The sequence below is a fragment of the Boleophthalmus pectinirostris genome, unplaced genomic scaffold, assembly GCF_026225935.1.
Source record: "Boleophthalmus pectinirostris isolate CB_2022bp ecotype Guang Dong unplaced genomic scaffold, ASM2622593v1 HiC_scaffold_6, whole genome shotgun sequence".
Taxonomy (NCBI): Eukaryota; Metazoa; Chordata; class Actinopteri; order Gobiiformes; family Gobiidae; genus Boleophthalmus; species Boleophthalmus pectinirostris.
In genome coordinates, this window is record NW_026571447.1 from 19140864 (window position 1) to 19161690 (window position 20827).

Here is a 20827-nt window from a genome sequence, read left to right on the forward strand (position 1 = left end):
TTATTTAGTAGTATTTATGAGTAAATGTTAAAATAATTTTCACTGCGAAATGAAACCATAAGGCCAATATACATATGTATGTAACTGTATCAGTGGTGCTGATTGGACTGAAACAGACCTGGGTTCACATCGCACTGAAAACACAGCTCACTCTGTTTTCACATTAACAGACAAAATCAGAGATTCCCACATCAGTTGCAAAAACATGCACATTTTGTCTAATAATGAGGGTTAGATTAGTAAATATTACAATATTTTAAAAGCCATAAACAGATATGACAAAATGCACTACCATGAGGGAAATTTGAAGCTGCAATTTCCCTGAAATGCATTTTAAAGATATGAGAAAATAAAAGGCCAGTCCACAGTCAATGAGCAAAGACCAAATAGAGAGTGTGCCCTGTAGACAGGGCCCATTACCTGGACCCTAGGGGCAAAAGGCGGTGTTCTTCTACTAAGGCTTTGGCTCTGGATAAGCAAAATTAAACAGCAAATATGCAATAAAACCAAAAATCACAAAACAAAACAAAAATCACAATACAATATAAACACAACAACACAACTATACACTTTTAGATGAGACAGTAAAGCCAGACATTTCCTATTTAGACTTTCTGTATGTTATCCATAACTCTTTCCTGTATATGCAATTGTACCTTAATTTAGAAACAATCAAAACTTTACAGCCGTTATATCCAAAGTTTCTTATGGATAACAAGTCTATTGTCCAGACCCTGACAGTGGGACGATTCTATACTAGAGAATGGACAACACACACATTGATCTGATTGAATATGCAGCTCTTTCTGGGCTCGTGATACAGAAGTGAATTGAAAGCAAAGACACGCTGTGATTTTTGCCCACATAAGCATGTTGTATTGCTGTGATAGAAAATAAAGGGACTTACTGAGAGCTGTCCTGACAGGTACTGGGGGGCATCCCGCAGCATGCTGGGACTCATGGGGGAGGTGACAGAGATGGACGGCCGATCCATCTTCTGAGACTCAAAAGAACTTGAACCTAGAAAGATATTTCAAATTTACCTTCTTAAGTAGTAACAAAATGCCTCAAAGTTTATTTTTACATAATAATTTGATAAAACATACTTGATTCCAGTTGTGCATGTGTGCTGTCTGGTATCCTTGGAATATCTCTGGAATATGGAAAAAAGCTTGTGAAAAACTGGTTGAAATGATTATCACAACTATATCCATAAAACTAAGTACAGTCAGTAACATCTGAGTAAAAAGATTATGTATGAAGAGACAGCCTAGAGACAATAGAGGACAGTGGTGTGTGAAAGCTCTCACCCTATAGGCCGTGAGACCACAAGCTCCACCTGTGGCTCTGGTTTAGATTCTAAAATTATATTGTAAACTTCTTTAAATGTGGCTCCTTGTAAAAGCTTCCCATTCCACTCCAACACCTGATCACCTGCACAAACATCAGAAATGAACTGTAAATATGAGACAGGTGTGTCAAAGATAACTACTTTCATTTTGTACTGTACTGCACAATTTAGTACATCAGAATTGGCACAATATCTGCACACACATATGTAAGGTATTGTAATAACGCTACAAAAGTGCATTGTAACCAAATACATGTCTGAACAAGGATTTAATTGAGAAATAAGTCAGAAAAAATGCACAGTGATACTATCTCAAGTGTAAGTGTCATTTCAAAAATCAGCATATGTGTTGTATATTACACACTGTCATTGAATAGGGACATAGGATCTCCTACCTGGTCGTAGGTGTCCAACAGTATCTGCTAAGCTTCCTTTCCTCACTTTTGTGATGAAAGCACAAAGCCTACCAGATTCTGTCATTTTTCCACCGACCACCTAAAACAATAAAAACATGTTAACTTTCAGCCTGTGACCTTACTGGCTTTAATACTTCCAAACAGTGGATATAAGTGCGACTGTAACACAATTACTGAGGGGCAGCCCAAACCTAAAATATCTATAGCTGGTTCTGACAGAGGGTGGCCTTATGTTGCACAGTATAGTCCACTCCACACAGCTTACATGGGCATCATACAAATAAAAATCCCTCTTAGTGGCAGCTGAATGCCAACATACAAAGGAGCTTAGGGAGGTCTGCTAAATGAAATGGCTTTATGTAACTGGCAGGAGCTGGAGCTGTGGACTATGCAGGAGCAGAGATGGACAGAGAGGGCGAGGCTCTGATAGACTGACTGGATGTGCTGCTGCTGCTGAGGCTGCACAAATGCACTGAGGCACTAAGCAGACACAAACATGCCATTTCAGAAGCCTCATTCAATCAGTAATGATTTTTCCCCATCTCGCTTCTGTCTTCTCTCCACTCCTTCCCACCACCCCCTCAGTGTCTCAGCTTTTTCAAGTCTGCACCAGCGAGAGGCATCAACATGGGAGGGTCCCTCAAAATAAAGATTCTTTTAGTGTATGTATAAAACATATGACATAGTATTCGCAGAAATAAAGAAGTCTTTTATAAAACCTACACTGAGAACCCAAATACGGTGGGTAGTATATTTAAAAGCTTGTAGAACACATTTTAGAATTTCTTGTTGGTGTCAACTGGTGACAAACTACAACCTTTGTCATTGAGCCTTTGCCACTCAACCAAACACCTCTCAGTAGTAGTTTCTCTTGATTCATTCCTCTTCTGCTCCATCTTATTCTTGGTTACGTGTTCTTTATTAGGCAAATTATATTTATTGAATATCTCCATGTGGCCATGAACCTTACCTTTAGACCAAGCAGAGCTCCTGAGTCTCGAGGCACACTTCCATCTTTCATGCGCTTATTGAGCAAGATCCGCCCTATTAGCCGATCTCCATCTTTGGATGTCTGCCATGTCACCGGGTGCTACAAGGTCAGAGCAACAATACACCTTTTGTTTAGCAGCTTATTCCTCAGAATGGGATCACTACAACTGTCCTAAGTGATGGGACTTTTTAAACAGTTCACACAAACTCTGTCAGTAAGTGTTTCTGAATGATTGATTTTAATTGATGCAGTAATGTACAGTTGGAGTAAAAGAACAGACTAGATTGTGTGTAATTTACAGTTTGTGGGAACCTGCTAGTGTGAGGGGGGAGTGAGCATCATGCAGCGCCCCATGCAGAGTAAAGCAAGCAGCCCCAGCTCTCCTCCTCAGACTAGCTCTTACAGTGAAGTGAGAAACTTCACCACACAAACACATCACCATCACACAGGGCAGTGACGGGAGCAGACAGCAGAGAGGGTTAAAGGTGATCAAAAACCTAAAATGAGGTGCCAGTTAAGGATGGGGTTATGAGAAGGAAGGGACAACAGAGACTAAAGCATCAAACAGACACACAGAGGATGACTTAGAGATGTGGCAGTGAAAGGGAAAAAGAAAAACTCATTTTGGTGAGCAAATAAATCCAATCTTTCCTATTTTAAATGCTTCCAACCATGAAGGTTTTAGCTCAGAGAGAGAGTGGAGAGTTGTACAGGCAGCAGGTTCCTGATGGGTTGGGTGCTGTGGGACAGGGCAGCAGTGACAGGGACGTCCTACACAAGTGTTCCTACAGCTCCAAACAGACCAGCAGAGCAGAACACAACAAACGGAGGACAACGAGCATGCAACTAGGAGAGACCCACATTCCTGTGTCACAGAGGTGGAACTAGTCTTTTACTACTACTGCAGCAAGCAAGTGCTCCAAGGAGGTTTTAGCCAACACCAAACAAGGTGAAGAAAAACAAAACAGAAAAAGAAACAAAGATTGCCCAGAAGATTCCATTTATAAAATGCCAAATAAAATCCAAAGTCAATCATCTGACCTGTTAACACTTAGTGACAGAGCAAACAAAGTCTGAATGTGTAATGAATAATAATATGCAGGCTAGTATTCTCAGTACCTTCTCACTATGGCTATGCTCCTCGTTTAGCGTAGTGCTACTGCACGTATCAACTCCAGAGTCCTTAACCTGTGGCTCACACCAAGACAAGTCCTCTTCAAATGAATGTCCCCCAAAGCGCACCATTTTCTTTTGCCTCTCAGATAAGTTGTGTGTTGGCTCGGACATAAATGCCTGCTCAATAGTTTGTCTTTTTCCCCTTTGACTGTCCCCTACAGGTGTGGGATAAAAACAGAAAGAAAACAGAAAAACAACATGCAAAGGTGTAAATAAACCAACGGAATCATGAAATGACACAGACTGTTGGAAAGAAGAGAGACAGGGACAGGGATGAGGTCAAAGGGCAGGGGTCAAGGCAGGGCTCCACATGTCTCACCAAAGACATTGGGGAGGCCTCGCTGCTATGCCATGACGCATGGTCCCACCAGTGGCCATCCAAATCTCCTGTAAAGTGGACAGGAATACACAGGAGAGGACAGCAAGAGGGCCCAGTGAGGACAAAACAGCAACAAAAGACATCTGACAAGACCAACACAGTTATAGCACAGTGAATTCAGGCTCACACTCACACAGACCTCACGCTGACATGGGCTGTCTGAACAAATAAAGGGTAGGAGTAAATCATTCTGATAAACATTGTAGTATTTATATATGTGGTATAGTAGTTTCTTTTTACAGAAAGTAGCATAGAGGTACAGTTATACCTTTATAGGCCAGAGAGAATGTATTTACTTGAATTACTACTACTACTACTCCTTTAACCTGATACTACTGTTCTCCATTCATCAGCTAAGTGCCCTTCAGATACTTAGTGTAAACATTAGACAGTGTGATGAAACATTATGGACGTCCCCTGACAGGCTGTGCCCTCTACAGCCTCTAACCAACAGCTGACAGCAGTGATTAGCCTATGCGCCTCCAGCCCTGCTCTGCTGCCAGCACACGAGAGCGGGCGGTGTGCAGAGAGCAGGCAGTGTGCAGAGTGAGGTGCTGCTAATGTGACCATCAGTGTCACCAGCACACCCGCAGTTACAGTCAGGAGCAAAGACCCTGTGAAACACTGTCTAAGGATCTGACCTGGAATCTACTAATATGCAACTGTACTGTACAGGACTAACTAACTGTACTTATACTGCAGTTAATTGGGCATATTTGAGCAGAAATTTGAATAGCTTTGCAATGAACATGCAATGAGTATGGCTACTGGTTAACCTACAAGATGTACTTTAGAATCATGGCATACAAACATTTATAAAAATAATATTTTTGTCAAAAGAAAAAAGAAAAGATAAATATATATACTAAATGGATGTTCGGTGATTTTGCTTAGTATTCGATCACTGGAAAATAATTAAAAAGTATTTAACATTATCACCAGGGCTTTACAAATAATCAAAATGTAATGTAATCTTTTATAATGGTCAGTGATTTTTTCATCAAGAGGTACACAGCCAGTCCTCTGCAGCTGAGGAAGAAGTTTGTTGTTTTTGTGTTACATGACAATTATTAAAGAAGCATTTATTTTAAGGAAATTAATATAAGAAAAAAATCTAACTGAGTCCAAAATGCAGTGGAAAAGATATGACTCACTGTTGTGTCATATCCCAAAACCCTAAAAACAACAATAACTTTAATTAATATGGAACTGAACTAGGAATGTATATGTAATAATTGCACACAAAATGTTAAATAAATCTGTCATTATTAATTTGAGATCCAATTAATAACTATCGCTTTCTTCTTTGTTCAACTGAAAAGGACAGATTAAAGCAGTTGGCCCAGTATTCTCCTTCTATTCCCACACATTATGTCCATTATGATGCCAGCTATACGCTGCTCGCCATTGGACTCCTTGTGGCTTTTGGAGAGCGGGAAACTCATCACAGCCATAAATTGTGAGCTTCAGCAGTGTGAGACCAGGCCTGCTGTTCTCTGCGCTCCCAGGCCCCAGTCCCAAAGAGCTGACTCAGGTGGAAGACAGGAGCACACAGGGGCTGAGTTCAACACCAGCAGCCTCTCCATCACTCTGACAGCTCAATAAAAACCTGTGTAAACTATTAATTGGATCATTAATTATTGAAGCTGTTTTTACTACAATTCAAGTGGCGAAAGCAGAAAAGAGGTTGTGTATGTTTAAACACAATCACTAGGCCATGAAGTTGATACAGTCCCAGGTTTTATGCATTTTCATTCAGGGCTTTATTTGGGAATTTGTTCACAGAGCATGTGGTAATAATAGAAGTCTTGTCTAGTTCTTTGCGAGACGTTCAAAAGAGATTTATCATTTTAGTGCTTCATTCATTCACAATTAAGCTATTGTTAGTAGTAGCAGTAGAGATCACATCAACTGCCAAGTTTGGGTCAATAGAGACAGCTATTTGATCAGCTAAGTTGGAACTTTCAAAATTTGTAGACTGAGGTGTTAGAAATAGGTGCATTATGTAACTTCTGTTGGTGAGCCTACCGCCTTCTTGTGTTTAATGCTATGCTGTGTAACATTCAAGGCAAAGCAAAATACATTTCCATGGGGGCAAGCCATAAAATCCATCAGAAAATCCACATAGCGCACCTTTAAATCATGTGCACCTTAATAATAGTACAAATAAAAGTTACAATATTCTCTATTTGTGTTTGAATCCAAATAAAGTTACTTTGTCAAAATACAGAAATGTCAGTTATACATTGCACAGTAAATGTATTATGTTGTAAATGCATGCACAGCCCTATTCCTACATTGTCTGTGACTATATAAAGGCCATCTTGTGAGCTTAACTTAGCTAGGCACCTCCTCCTCTCTGTCTGCTGGGGAGTATTATGAAACTGCACGTCGCTGGATCGATAAGAAGGAAAACACAGGGAGAAGACTGTCCAGATAAATCAGTGTTGAGCTCAAAGTCATGCTCATCACAGCAGTGGTTCTCCAGGGGACTTTATTTGTGCCTAAGTCTAGGTTTAATTCTTCTTTTATCTATTTGTTTTAATGCATATAGAGGTGGCTCACTATTATGTTTTTTCATTATTCCAATAATATTATATATATTCAGGGTATAGAATGTTCTTTTTCTGCACTTCAATTTGTCAGTGTTGAAATTGTTGACTAATACCTCATTAATAAACCTGGGTTGGTCTTAATGTAAGAAGTCTGGAAACACATATTTACTTGTCGAAATATACCAAGATAAGATATATATGGTATACATATAGTATAGGATAATTCTGCATGAAGGAAATGGTCCATCTGACAATGATGCGTTTAACACTGTTACAAGTCAGTGAGGCCAGACTCATACACATATCAACACCATAAATGAGCAAATGCCAAAAATATGCTTTATAGTCAATACTCATGCAGTTTGCTCTCCCTCTTTTCCTGCATAAGCTACAAGACAAAAACAAAACCTTAGACCTTACCTATTTCTATTGTGTTGCTACCTAGAAACCCAGAAACTCCCACATCAATAATGCAGTGCTAGGCCTGCGCTGCTTTCCTTTAGAGGAGAACAGTTACGTAACAGGGCAGGCCAACCCAGTGCCTTCAGATGATTAAATGTTTTAAGTTTAGGACAAGCTCTTTGGTCTATTATCACAGGGGGAAACAATGTCACACTTTGTTCTGTAGAGGCTTTTATTTTCCGTTTTAACAGACGCATCTCTCTTTTGTTTGAGGCTTTGAACATCTGTGAGGCCTGTAATTACACATTTGACAACTAAATCAATTTACCATTACAACTGCTGTCAGTCAACAAGTGACTTCAAATGACTACATGTAAAATGGAGAGCAATTAAACAAGCTTTAATAAATTGAACTTAGTGGGTTTGGGATGATTGATTTTATGTCTTATTTTAGTTATTGTGTGTAAGCATATACACGTCAGTTAATACTGGATGGTGCTAGACCACTATTTAGGCGGTGAACACATTTTTAGCAAAGTTGATTTGAAAGCTACAAAAAAGACCAGCCACACACATGAAACCACAGAAACACTGAAGCAGACATCTTTCAAAACACTGCAGCAGCAAAGAACTGGATTCATGGAAACAAAACATTATACATTTGTGACATGTTAGAGAAATACAATAATTGTTAAAAATATTACTACCATTTAAGTCAAAAATGTTGAAAGACACAGAGAGAATGCAGAAACAGAAATTGGAGGTTGTCATACCTTTCTCGCTGACGGACTCACTCTCAATCTCCACATCCTCACAGCTAGTGTACTCTGGGGTGGTGGCCAGCTCCTCCTCAGAGCTGCTCAGAGACACCTGCCTCATCTTACCACCTTTTTTTGTTTTGTGAGGCTTTGGAGGAGGAGGTCGTACTGACTCGGACTGGTCTGAGCTCAGTGAATCGTTCCTTAACATACTCTCCATCTTCTCCCTCTTGGTTTTTCTGACTGCAGAGCTGGGGTCCAGGTGGTGCCTCCTCATAGGGTCACTCAGGTCCCCTCTCCGCAGGTCCCCAGACCGGTCTCCCAGTATAGGGCTGCGATGAGGGGTGGGGGGGCTGTGACCCCCAAGACCGGGACCCATGGGTCCTGGGGATGAGCGATCCACTGAGTAGGATCGCTGTCCCATCATGGGCGGCCGGCGCTCAGTGAGATGCTGACGGGACAGCCGAATGGGTCCAGGTTCATCTTGTTCTGTGTAGGCCAGTGAAACGTCACTATGGCGACGCTCATGTCTCATCCGCCCCACCTCCGCGTGCATCCTCATTTGCTCCTCATACGGCTGGGGTTTGACAGGGTAACGGGCCAGGTTGGGGTCACTGCGGTAGCGTGTTTGGTACTCCTCCTGCCGCTGCCTCTGCAGCTCGTACTCACTGGGAGGGCCATCTAGGTCCTGGTCCAGAGGGTACTCCTGCGAGTGCCAGCGGGCCGGCCCCCTTCGGTCCCGGTAGCCCATCCGAGCTGCATCCACATCTGGGTACAAGTGTGAGCCCCGCCCGCGCCGAGGGACCCCATCCCCATAGTCGGACGGTGATCTGGGCATGCCGCCGTCCGCCGGGGCATACTGCGAGTGGTCCCCCTCCCTTTGGTCGTATTTTTGGTTTGGATCCCTGGATGCAGATGGGCTTCGTTTTCTGTAATGAATAAAACCAAAACAAAACAAAAAAATGTTACACAAAACCACAAATGAAAATAGTTATGAAAATGTATTATATGTGTGTCATTTTCAGTTAGCAACATGATTCAAATATTACCAGATTACCAGATTGTCGACAGGACAGATAAAGAGACAAACAACCTCAAAACCATTCAAGTGTCCGTCTTCACTCTCTGACTGGAGTATTGTTTGGATGAAGTGTCCCAGCGTACATTGCATATAGTCTACAGTCCTACGCTATCTCCAATAATGTGTGTATTACAGACAAAACAAAGTACATGAAAATTGTGAGAAAACAGATGTTCTTTTGTCAAGAACAAAATAATTTTTTGCTCTTGCTTGCTACATACTCTTCAAAATACTAATGATAAAAAGCTCTGTGAAGCATTTCCTTAATTTTGTAGGTGACAACTTTCTGCTGGAATAAAAAGGGCTCATAAATCACAGCTGTCAGCACTGCTCTGTATCCAGGGTAAAGATCCCTCACTTCTGATTGGCTGATTCTCCGTTTTCTCCCGCCCACTCATGCTCAGTGTTAAAGGAGGTAATGTGAAGCACCATAATGCACAAAATGAGTCACCAGGCTTATGTGAGAGTACCTGATAGTTATACAAGAATACCAAGAAAGAGAACAAAATATTGAACTAAATAATATGTTAAATATCCCAGTCTGGACCATCACGCTTTGGCTGTAGTAAATAATACCTTTTATTACAACAATGCATCACTTTTACTATGAATATTGCTGAATTCTTAGTTCGACATTACAACACAGTGACCTGAGAGCGTATTAGTCCAGATGTTGATGTATTTAATGTGTGCTTTCTTTTTCTGTATCAGCGGGGCTACAAACTAATGTCTCCTATGGGGTTTGTGTGAAAAGCTAGCACTGGGAGCTCAGCACATGCCTGTACAGAAAACTACCACCCAGAAATATTAACAAGCCCTTTATCGACAAGCTCCAGTGCTTTCTGACACATGGATCACATTTCCTGCTTCTATTTAGCCTTGCATGTTCTTCCTGTCCAAACAGTGAAATATCTGCAGCAAGCAAAGCAAGCCATCAACATCTGCATCCTGTTTAGACTATTGTGCTAAAACAGTCCCAGTGTAGAGCAGAGTGATGGTGCAGCACGAAAATTTGCACCGTGCGTTTTCTGCGCCTGCCTCAGCTCCAGTGTTACAGTGTTACAGTAACAGTCTATGCAGATGCTCCTCTCCACTGCTCTGTCAGGACTTGGATGACCTGAGATATGCATCAAAAGTCCAAATGTTGAAAGACAGACTGTAAATAGGTACTAAAAAATTAACAGTGTTTTTAGAGTACAAATACTGGTGTAAGAATATAAAGGATTGGAGCATTTTTTTCTGACAAGCATTACGATTGTGATTAGATGTGTAATTTATATTTTAATAATGTTCAAACTTGACATCCAGAAGGATTGACAAAAAAATTAAGTATGAATTGACAAACTAACAAGAATAACATTTTAGAACATGTTTTATAGATCTAAACTACAGTTTTCATGCAGAAGAAAACTGAGTTATTTGGAGGTTATTTGTGATTTTCTAATTGCATCCATTAAAATTGTGATTTTGATTGTGATTAATCTTTCAGTCCAATTCTACAACTACTAATTACTATGATAATGGTAATGATTAAAATGTTAGTCATTAGCTTGGATTAATTTGAAGGAGACAACTATGAGCCCTAACACAATGGATAAATCTGACCCATATGTTTTTTTTGAGGCAGGGTAAACTGGAGTACCCCAATCCTGCCCAGGAGTAAAACTCCAAACTCTCACACTGCAAGGCAAGATTTAGCCACTGCACCATTTTCTGTCACAGCTGCTAATTCCACTACTACTGTTGTTGTCACTCAATTAAAAGTACATTCAAATAGTCTGTATTCATTGCATTTGGTAAACATACATAAAAATATTTCTCCACACACATATACGTATACACACATACATACACACACACACGCAAAGCTAAAAAGACAAAAAGCAAATGACCCATGTTCAACTGCTGTTCATATGAAACCCTTCTCTGCTGCAGTCTTCAAAGTTCTTGTTGAAATATACTGTATGTTGGGTTCTATTGGCCCCTCTTGGAGGAGAAAACAGTCCTATGATAAAATACCAGACTAGAGACAAATGACAAGCCCCATGCACAACATAAGCCCCTTTTATGGTGTGATACTTGTTAGTGCCAGCAGAGCCACCATCAGTGAATCAGCTCTCAGTCAAACAAACACAAGGAATGTGCTTCACAGTCATGGGGTACAAACAGTCATACTAATTCTTTTCAGCCAAGAATAGAAGTACATGACACAAACACACATTTAAGAACTTCTCAAACTTAAAAACATTTTTTTTTTTTCATATTTTTACATTATGTATGTTTGAGCTTCTCACAGCACCTATAGGCCTGGGATGGGCCACATCCTTTCCTGGTTAATAGCTAATGGCACGAATCAGACACAGTCAAGTTCATTCCAATTTCAAGACAATCATTAATTGAAGTGACTATTTTACCAGTACATGTATTTCTAATGGTGAAGCTGGTGTACCACAACACTATGAGGCTGACACTACAACAGGTCTGGAGACCAGTCTGGGGGATGGGGATCAAACCTCCGAGCAGAAGTAAACAACAATACAAATGGATTTAACACAGTAGCACACCTGCAGCCTTAATACAGAAATCATGTTTGAAAAACCACTGTCCTTATCAAAGGTAGCAATGTATCACATCCAGTACTAGCAAAAATCACAGGATTACACCACTGCTCCACGAGATTAAACGTGTGACCCTAAAAGATTAGAAGTGACCTGACTTGCCTGCTATCATAAAACCTTAATATAGTTATTTTTACCACAGGACATGCGACTAAAACAAAACCAATAAAAGCAGAAGAGTGTTGTGGGGTGGTCTTGAGCAGCCTATATTTGAAAAACAAGCCTCTCTCTGTTACTGCGCTGTGAATGGAGTGCCCTATATGTGCATGAATGTTGTGAGCACCAGTGCTGCATGATAAAAGGTCTGAGAGATGAGGCAGGAAGCCCCGGTGGTTGCAAATCATTAACATTTGATGCGGGTTATGATAAAAAACATTAACGCTGAGCATCAGCAGCACACGGCCCGGTGAGTAATTTACTATATCATGGGAGCACTGGCTGGAGCCTCTCACCCACTAAAAGCCTCCAGCCCCAGACTCTCTGCACAGAGAAGTCACAGGGCTGTCAGTCAACTGTGGAGTCAAGCTAGCATGAACATTGTTTATTTGTGCAATGTTTATGAATGTACTTTGTTATTTTTTCCAAGTCACTTGATCTACAAAGTATTACAGAGTTAAATGATTTCAGTAGTGTTTGTGGATTGAAAATAAGCACAGGCCAACACTACTACTAAATGGTATGTAAAATAATGTGCAAGTCATCACCTGACTCACTTGCTCAGCGTATAGAGGCAATGTATTTTTACTAACGTGCTGATATACCTTTAAACTCAAAATAAATGCCACCAGCTCAAAGATCAATAATTGAAAGTCAATAATGAGGCTCCGGTGAGTGATGGACCCTTCACAGATGTTGCTGGTTTCATGCTCTCAGCTGCTCGAGTCAGCACAACCAAACACTCAACAATCGCTGCAAGAGTTTTACACCCATTTTTACACAAAGGTCAAACACTATAAAAAAAATAACACATCACTACCTTTAAGATACATACAGGCCTTTAAAGGTATAGATAAAGTTGTGGAGCAGTAGATGGAATTAGGGATGCACCAATGCATCTTTTTCAGTTCTGATACCAGTGTCAATACAACTGGCTTTAAGTATCTGCCTATGCCCAATATCAGCAGATATTGGTAAAGAGAGTGATAACAGCATTTATTTCTTTTAAACACAAACAGCATAATGTGTTTGTAAAAATACAAGTTTAATATTAGAGACCAAAAGAGGTTATTGGCTGAACCAATATTTTAAAAACCAATATCCAGGCCATCAAAATATTGAATATTGACACAAATATCCAATACCGATATCATATCAGTGCATCTCTAGACAGAAATAGTGAACGCTAACCATTCACTTAGGAGATGTAGGTCAAATCCCATCTTTGCCTCTCAAGTCCTTGCAAAGTTCTAGAAAATTTTAACTCCATTCTTCAACATAAAAATAAGCAGACATGCTACAGTGCTTTCAGCCCATCACATCTCTGCCAATGTTAAATAAGAAAGCCAAAAGCAGTCAAGGTGAAATGCCGTCCTCCCCCATGAGGATTGTGCCACCTCTAGTGCAGCCCAGGTAATGGAGAGCCAAATGAGAACAAATGACTGGTGCCGCTGTGCACACTTCTCCCACTAATGTCAACCATACATCCTGTACGAGTCCATATCGGAATGAGATAACTGAAGAAAGCAAGACCAGATCAAAGCAAGCTGACTCCATTAAGAATTAAGGCGTTAAACAGCTAGAATCTAAAAACAACACAATGCTATGTAAGACTGACCTGCTTTTTGAACATCCCAGGACAAACTGCAATGATGGACGCGTGATACAGCTTATGACTCTACCACAAAGAATTATGGGAAACCAAATTCAGGCCAAGTTTGGGGATTAACACCAACATCATGTCATTTTTACAACTGGCGGCAGGTCGAGCAGCGTCCCTTTCAAATCTGCAGTACTATAAATATATTTTTATTCTTTGGTATTGCATTTGTTTCTTTTTGAATATGATGAACTATGTTTTCATGCTTTTCTATGTATCCCCAATGGTTGCATTCTAGGACTCATAGAATATTATAGTGATAGGAAATTTTAATCATAATAATGATACTAACACTATATCATGCAAAGATTATCAGTTGTAGGTAGTACATACATATGTATTAGGGTGTGCTAAAATACTGAAATATCAATATGTCATAACAACATTTGGTGATATAGTAATGTTATTGTAGACTCCTGTCTCAATATATCACCAAGAGTTTTTTTGTTATCTTTTACTAAATTATTTTGTAACAGTAGTACAATTTTGATGTTTGTCCACAGAATGAAAGCTTGTTCATGCAGTACATTTGACATATTCATTGTTTTAATAGTTACAACTGGTTTATTCCATATTGACTTGCAGAGGTAGTGGTTTAAAAAACAAAAAACATTGTGAAAATATATTTGATTTTTAAAAATAGCGATATATTGTAATATATCATGTACAACTTCATGTATCACCATATTGAGATAATAATGTATGATAAAATATATCGTATCGGAATATATTATATTGTGAGCCATGTATCAAATATCACATCAAACCATGAAGGATGATTCCCAGTCCTAGTATGTAATGTGTGTAGGCAGATGGTCTAATAATGTGCCCAGGTTGTTGTTATTTTATTATAAATACACGTAACTTGTGTATTTACATAGCAAGTGTTCAATTTTATTTATGTGTTTATTTACTTTTGTTATTTATCAAATTTACTCTTATCAGGCTTTATCCTTTCCTTAGTAATGACATTTTAAGACAACACAAGCGTGGTGAAGCATTATTTTAAGATTCAAAGATGTTCACCAAAAATGCATCCAAATCTAATAAGGAAATGTATATAGATCACAAAACACTACCATTATTCTATGTAGTCCATATTTTTGCAGTACTTATATACACCATTGTCAAAGAACGATGTTGCTTGATAAAACACAATCACTCCTGAATCCTTGCCTGTGTGAAAAGTTAAGTGTGAAACAAGTGGTCCTAAAGTGGTGCAGCCCAGTGGATCTGACAGAACGTACGGATCTGAACTGTATTCTTTAATTGGCTGCAAACAGACAGACTCCAGCAGCTCCACTGTGTTCTTCTCCTCATGTGTTTATGCTGTGGATGGCTAGTGCGTCCTGTGCACTGTCAGACAGGTCTCCTTTTAAAGACAACGCACCACTCTATGTAGGCCAAGCCCCAACTGAATATGCCATTAAGATTAGCAAGTCAGGAATGCTACACTGCTACTGCCTCCTATTTCCCTCCCTGTAGGGAAAGGTTAGAGCAGCAGACCATGTACATATATATTAGACAAAATAGCCATGTGTAAAAAATGCACTTCACGCGGAAATACAGGTATAGAGCAGTACTTAGTAATTATGCCTCTGGACTTCATCATGAGCTGTACTCAACCGTGAGAGGGGAGTAGTCAATTATACACAGTCTGGTTATACATATTGAAATACAGCAAACCAAAGGCCAAAGGGTTTGACACCATGTGTACTAATTTTCTGTAAACCCCAAGCCTGGACAAATGATGAGGCTACAGCCATGAAATGCATCCTGGGTAAAATGTAACATAGTAATTTACTATGTTAATTATTGCACTTTAACAAAGAAATAAACGTGAATTTGACCAGAGAAAATATGGACAAAGCTTGTTGGTTATATGTAAATTTAGTCTTGGTGCTTGTAAGCATGGTGCTTACTTATAATAGTGCAAGTCATGATCTACTAGGGTTATGCATATGGTCTCAAATGTACCTGTTACATAAAGGCTGTATGTATCAGATTTCAATAATGCAAATTTACTACTGGAAAAACACTTGGATGACCATTTGGAGTCAGCAATATTGCAGTATATATAACCACATAAAAACTACTTTTACTGCAATCCACTATAAATTAATATTTTTCAAAAGCCTCTGTTCATATTTCATCAGGCAGTTTTAGTAACAGTCTGTTTTCTTTTCCTCACACTATCTGCATGCATTACTTTCTGCTTGTGCTAACTATGCATTTTTCATTCCAGTGAGCAGGCTGCATTTGAAATCAAAGTGTGACTGCGGCTGGATCTGGCAACACTCAAAATGTGGAGGTAATGAAAAAAGCTGAGGGTGAGTCACAGGATGTTTCAGTAAATCCTTGCTCTCCAAAATAACATTCTGAAAGCTGGACAGCAGGGACATATGGGAAATGGAGTTCACTTGGGTATAGTGTTTGTAAAATATATACATTTTCCTCTGTACTGCAATGGCAGCATTTCTAGAAATCAAGTTTTCAGATTTAAAAACTATAATGCCCCAAAATGAATTCAGACAAAAGTTGAGTGCTACTGCTGCTGTCAGTCTCCTCGGTTTAGTTTTAAAATGTTCACATTAACCCGCTCTACATGATCCCGGTGTGTTTATTTCGCTATTGTGTCCATAGATCATTTCCTATTCCTAATATGGAACTCGACTACAAATTTGGTCATATAACCTCCTCTGTGAGTTTCATTTGGCTGGAGCCGAACACTTTGGGTGACACCACAGTCCCTCAGTCCACTTCTTTATACAGTCTGTGGATAGAAGCATGCAATATGTACTTTAATATTTTAATATGTGTCTTAATATGTGTCTTTTGATTTTTTGTGTCAATTGTTGTTAATGTAATGCCAGTTTGGGGAGATATTGACTCATTTATTAATAATATGGCAATTGTCTTTGACCCATTTTGTTTTCTAGCAAATAGCCATTGCTAACTAATTCATACAGCCCAATGCCCAGAAGAAGCTGCAAAGCCAATGTGGTGTATTTTGATCAACCTTACTATCTCACTTCAGTGTTTTTTTGGCTTCTATCTAGTTGAGTACTTCACTAAATAATCCTATACCTAACCTATTTAAAATCACCATGGGATAGATTAAGTAAAATTCTATTTGCAATCTTAATACTGACTAATGGCTCAGATTACCATTTTATTAACATATCATATCAGTCAATCTTCATTTTGAGTCAATTTAAAGTTGGTTGAGTATTGCACTAGCACCCACAGTTTTAGATTCATTTCCATTTCCCCAAGTTGAAGTTGTGGCAGATCGGTTGCTTGAAGGATTGCCTTGAGGCAGACAGAAAATGATGCATAATGGAAAGATGGCAGTCTCCTGAGCTGCGTTCTCAAACACTTCTGTCTAAGAGATGTCACCCAACAGAACTACAGTGGCACATCACACACAAACAGAGATAAAACAGGAGAGGGATCATGTGGCATGATGATGCTAAGCTAATACTATTAATAGAGATTTAAACAATGACAACAACAGTGGAAATGTTAGGTGAATTGCCTACACATAAGAATATGAGAATGAATGATTGCCTGTCTTTGTGTGCCTCTATATCAGCTCAGACTTGCTATCTGTTGCCTTCCAATGGCCCAAAGTTAACTAAGGATGCACTAATCCAGCTTTTTCAGTCCGATACAGATTCTGATACTACTAGTATAGCTTTAAGCATCTGGTGATAACATTGGCAGAAACTGCAGTTATTTCCTTAAAAAGACAAAACTGCTCTGAATGTTTCATGTAGTGGTTATTTATCCCTCAAGTCAGTAGAGAACAGCTTTGTATAAACTAAAGTTCAAACATTATGAGACTTTCTGGGCCAGGATAACAGCAGAACTGATAGTTGGAAGCTGATATTCGAAGCTAAGTTTTCAGTATAGATATTCAGATGCAGATATTCAATTTCAGTATCGGATCAGTGCATCCCTAAAGTTAATAGAATAGGCTCCAGTATATGATTGTGTGACTTGACTTCAAGGTTCTAAGGGCACAAGTTAGCACACCATTATTAGCCAGCCATATTTTTTACTTAGGCAAATCTAAACACCAATCCATTACATTAGTCTCCTACAATGAACAAATCAAACCTTCTTTTTCTGCTCTCATATATATTGTAAAAGCAGCAATTAAAAGCTGTGAAATGGGAGGGCAGCAGACCAACACATATTTGCATCTTATCATACAGCATCTTTATCCCTGAGGAAAGAGCATGTTTGTTGATATGATACTTTGGAATGACAACAGGTTGGGTGAGCTATACGTGACTTGACCACCATGACTCTCCAATGTTGTGTTACTGTGGGCCTGTTTGTACAACTACACACTAGTTGCATTTTATGCATATTATGGTGTCAAATAAACTTTAAAGCTGTATGACAGAAAAAGCCACTCTCCATGTATCTGTGCTGAGAAGAAGGAGCTTTTGCCTTCACTCAATGGCATTGACAAAGCGAAGTCTCAATCGATGAACCCTGGGCAGACCTTTGCGGAGCAAAAGGCTGTGTGGGTTAATTGTAATTGCATGGGACAGCATTTGTAACAAATACCCTGAGCCAGATATCTGAGGAGTCCAAGACCATGAAAATGTGTGATCTATGGCAAACAAAAGACTTGATAATGATCTTCAGTGCCATCATGTGTAGTGATCTTTTCCATTAACATTTTTTGTATAGATATACTGTATATAAAAATGTATATTAAAAAATGTTTATATTTTTATACGGGGGATATCAGTCACGTCACATGCTAGAAACAAAAATAATCATGCCGTTTTGTTTTTTTTAGTGATACATGCGAAACAAAGGAGCACACTGGCCACCTATCATTTATAAACAAAAGCAAATTTCACTCTCCTCAGTTTCAGTTCTGTGCTTCACTCATTGATTTGGCAGAATTTTGCAATGTTTTTCATTCCCTCTTTCCTCTTGAGCAGCCATACTGGTTTTGATACATAAGTCACACCCATCAGAAATAATTAAGGAATTTGTAGATTAAGAGATTTAATAGAACTCTTCCTAAAACTACCACTGTGTCTGCTCTTACTACAACTACTATTACAGGACAAATTAAAGGGCCTATATTACACTATTTTCTGATGTTATAATGTTGTTTTTTCATCATAAACATTTTTTTTTTCTCATCAAAAAGAGTTTTGTTTCATTTGTTTGTTTTGTTTCATTCACACGTTTAACACACAAGTCCTGCATATTTAGTCTGAGTTTTCTCCCAAATGGAAAACACCATTCAACCTTGTGATGTCCTCTGATAATACAGGAAGTGCTCCACTGTGTTTTTGAACTCCACACACTAGAATCATGTGGATAATTTCACACCTGGAATTGCCTCAGTCTCTGCTGAACTAAAGGTAAAAGGTTGTTCTTAACTTGAAAACTACAGCTACATGACATCACAAGGTGGAACAGAGCATTTTGAGCTCTGAAGACGAAAACCAGGATTACTCAAACATGTGTGAATTCCGGGTATGTTTTTGATGAGGAAACAATATTCTAGCATGGCATAAACCTCAGAAGAGTCAATTTTGTTCATTTTCAATTTATTGATTTATTGCGCATGGGAGAGAGAGAAACATAATTTCTTTCTATGTCTAGTACTTGTGAAGAAACTGACAATAAAGCTAACTTTGAACATTTTAACTTTTGTGTAATATATATACCCCCACTAGTAATACTGCTACAGCCAAAATTACACTCCAACTACTATTACTCACTACAATTCTACAAAAAATCCACAAAAAATATACATTTTAGGTAACATCATGCATATTTAAGTCAAGGCAGAGGGAGAAAATACAACAGCCTTGTCAGTGGATGCGCAGGATGTGGCTAAACTGTGTAAACCTCTGACCTCTCTTCTGCAGAGTTAGGAGAAGCCCACACAAGACTAAACACAGTCACAGAAAGAGCTAATTGTCTGTGAGGCTACATACTGTGCATTGTTCACAAAATAATTAATCTGCTGAAGCCTGTGAATACCATCAGAGTTGCAAAAGAGGATTTGAGCACGGGCCAGTTAAGGAGGAGGATGATCGCAATGGGCCAGACAGACACTGATGTTTAGATTAGGCTTTTTCATTAATACTTAATCAAATAGTTTCTTCGAATGTGTTTTGGGTAATTAAATAAAGTGAAGTGCGAAACAGATTTGGATTTGTAGCAAAGAATCACCATGCCACACTTAAACAATGGATTTAAGTATAGTTTGCATGCAACCAAAACAATTACTTGTTATTGATCACTGAATCGTGTACATATTAGTATTCATCTCTACATTGGGTTTAAATGTATTTGACCTCAAGATAGATTTATACAAAAAAAAAAAGCAAATAGGCCACCCAATTTGGATATTAATCCTATAAATAACTTTACTACTGAAAAATACCATACCACATGTTCTGCACAAGCCATGGCTTTAAGCAAAAATAAGAAAAACTATACGAGAGAATGCTGATTATACTTGGCAACATGAGATGGCATAATCATAAGCGTATAGCAATGGTTTGAATATAGACAGCAGTGTCATGTTAAACTGATGGTGACTACAAGGAGCCTGTCATTTGGCTTAGTCTAAAAACGATGACATCAGACACCAGTTATAAAAAATAACCTTTTAACAGAAAAGACCTTTTGGCGAATGGGCTTCAAACGCATGAGCACACAAGTGTCCTGCCACTCTCTCACAAAGACACACACAGTACTGTCGCCATCCTCTGAATCCATCAGAAGTGGACAAAAAACAGGGCACAATGTTTAGGTCCTGAGGCACAGTGAGAAGTAGATTCTAATGCCAATCTGCAGAGCACTCGCTCTTAGCAGACAGTATGGCGGTATACTATAACTCATGTTAAGGTTGAGGGCCACATGCACACTGGAGTGCACACATGCCTATTCAGCCTTTGAGGGAATCAGTCTCGCTCTGTGAGCATGAAAAGAGCCAGATGTCAGCGCTCTGCACAGTCCGACATCTGCTGAAAAGTAGCCAGTCTTCTCCGCTGTTGTCCCGCTGGCCTTTGGTACCATCCTCATAGAGTTACACTTCACTGGGCTCGCAATGACCAGTCAGTTAACTTTAGACTATAAGCCTTCAGGTTATCAGAGGTGGAAAGAGTACTTAAAAGATGAGTTACTTCAGATAGAACTGTGATATATAAATGATTCTCTGATTCTTTTTGGGTACGTTCACACTTGCACCAAAGTGCATGGGACTTAAACTGGGACTAAATCCAGAAATAA

At 39.2% G+C, this 20827-nt stretch overlaps 1 protein-coding gene across 3 annotated transcripts in view; it reads right to left on the minus strand.

The window, feature by feature from the left end:
- The window catches only part of rims2a (regulating synaptic membrane exocytosis 2a), a 97589-nt gene that overhangs the window by 39688 nt on the left and 37074 nt on the right, over window positions 1–20827 (minus strand). For all 3 annotated transcript variants that reach the window (XM_055163239.1, XM_055163238.1, XM_055163237.1), the window contains 8 exons: window positions 8044–8957; window positions 3878–4089; window positions 2738–2857; window positions 1747–1846; window positions 1311–1434; window positions 1107–1153; window positions 908–1020; window positions 421–468 (listed from right to left, as the gene is read on the minus strand). In XM_055163239.1, the coding sequence (XP_055019214.1) occupies window positions 421–468; window positions 908–1020; window positions 1107–1153; window positions 1311–1434; window positions 1747–1846; window positions 2738–2857; window positions 3878–4089; window positions 8044–8957 (1678 nt within the window). The remainder of the gene's footprint in view (window positions 1–420; window positions 469–907; window positions 1021–1106; window positions 1154–1310; window positions 1435–1746; window positions 1847–2737; window positions 2858–3877; window positions 4090–8043; window positions 8958–20827) is intronic.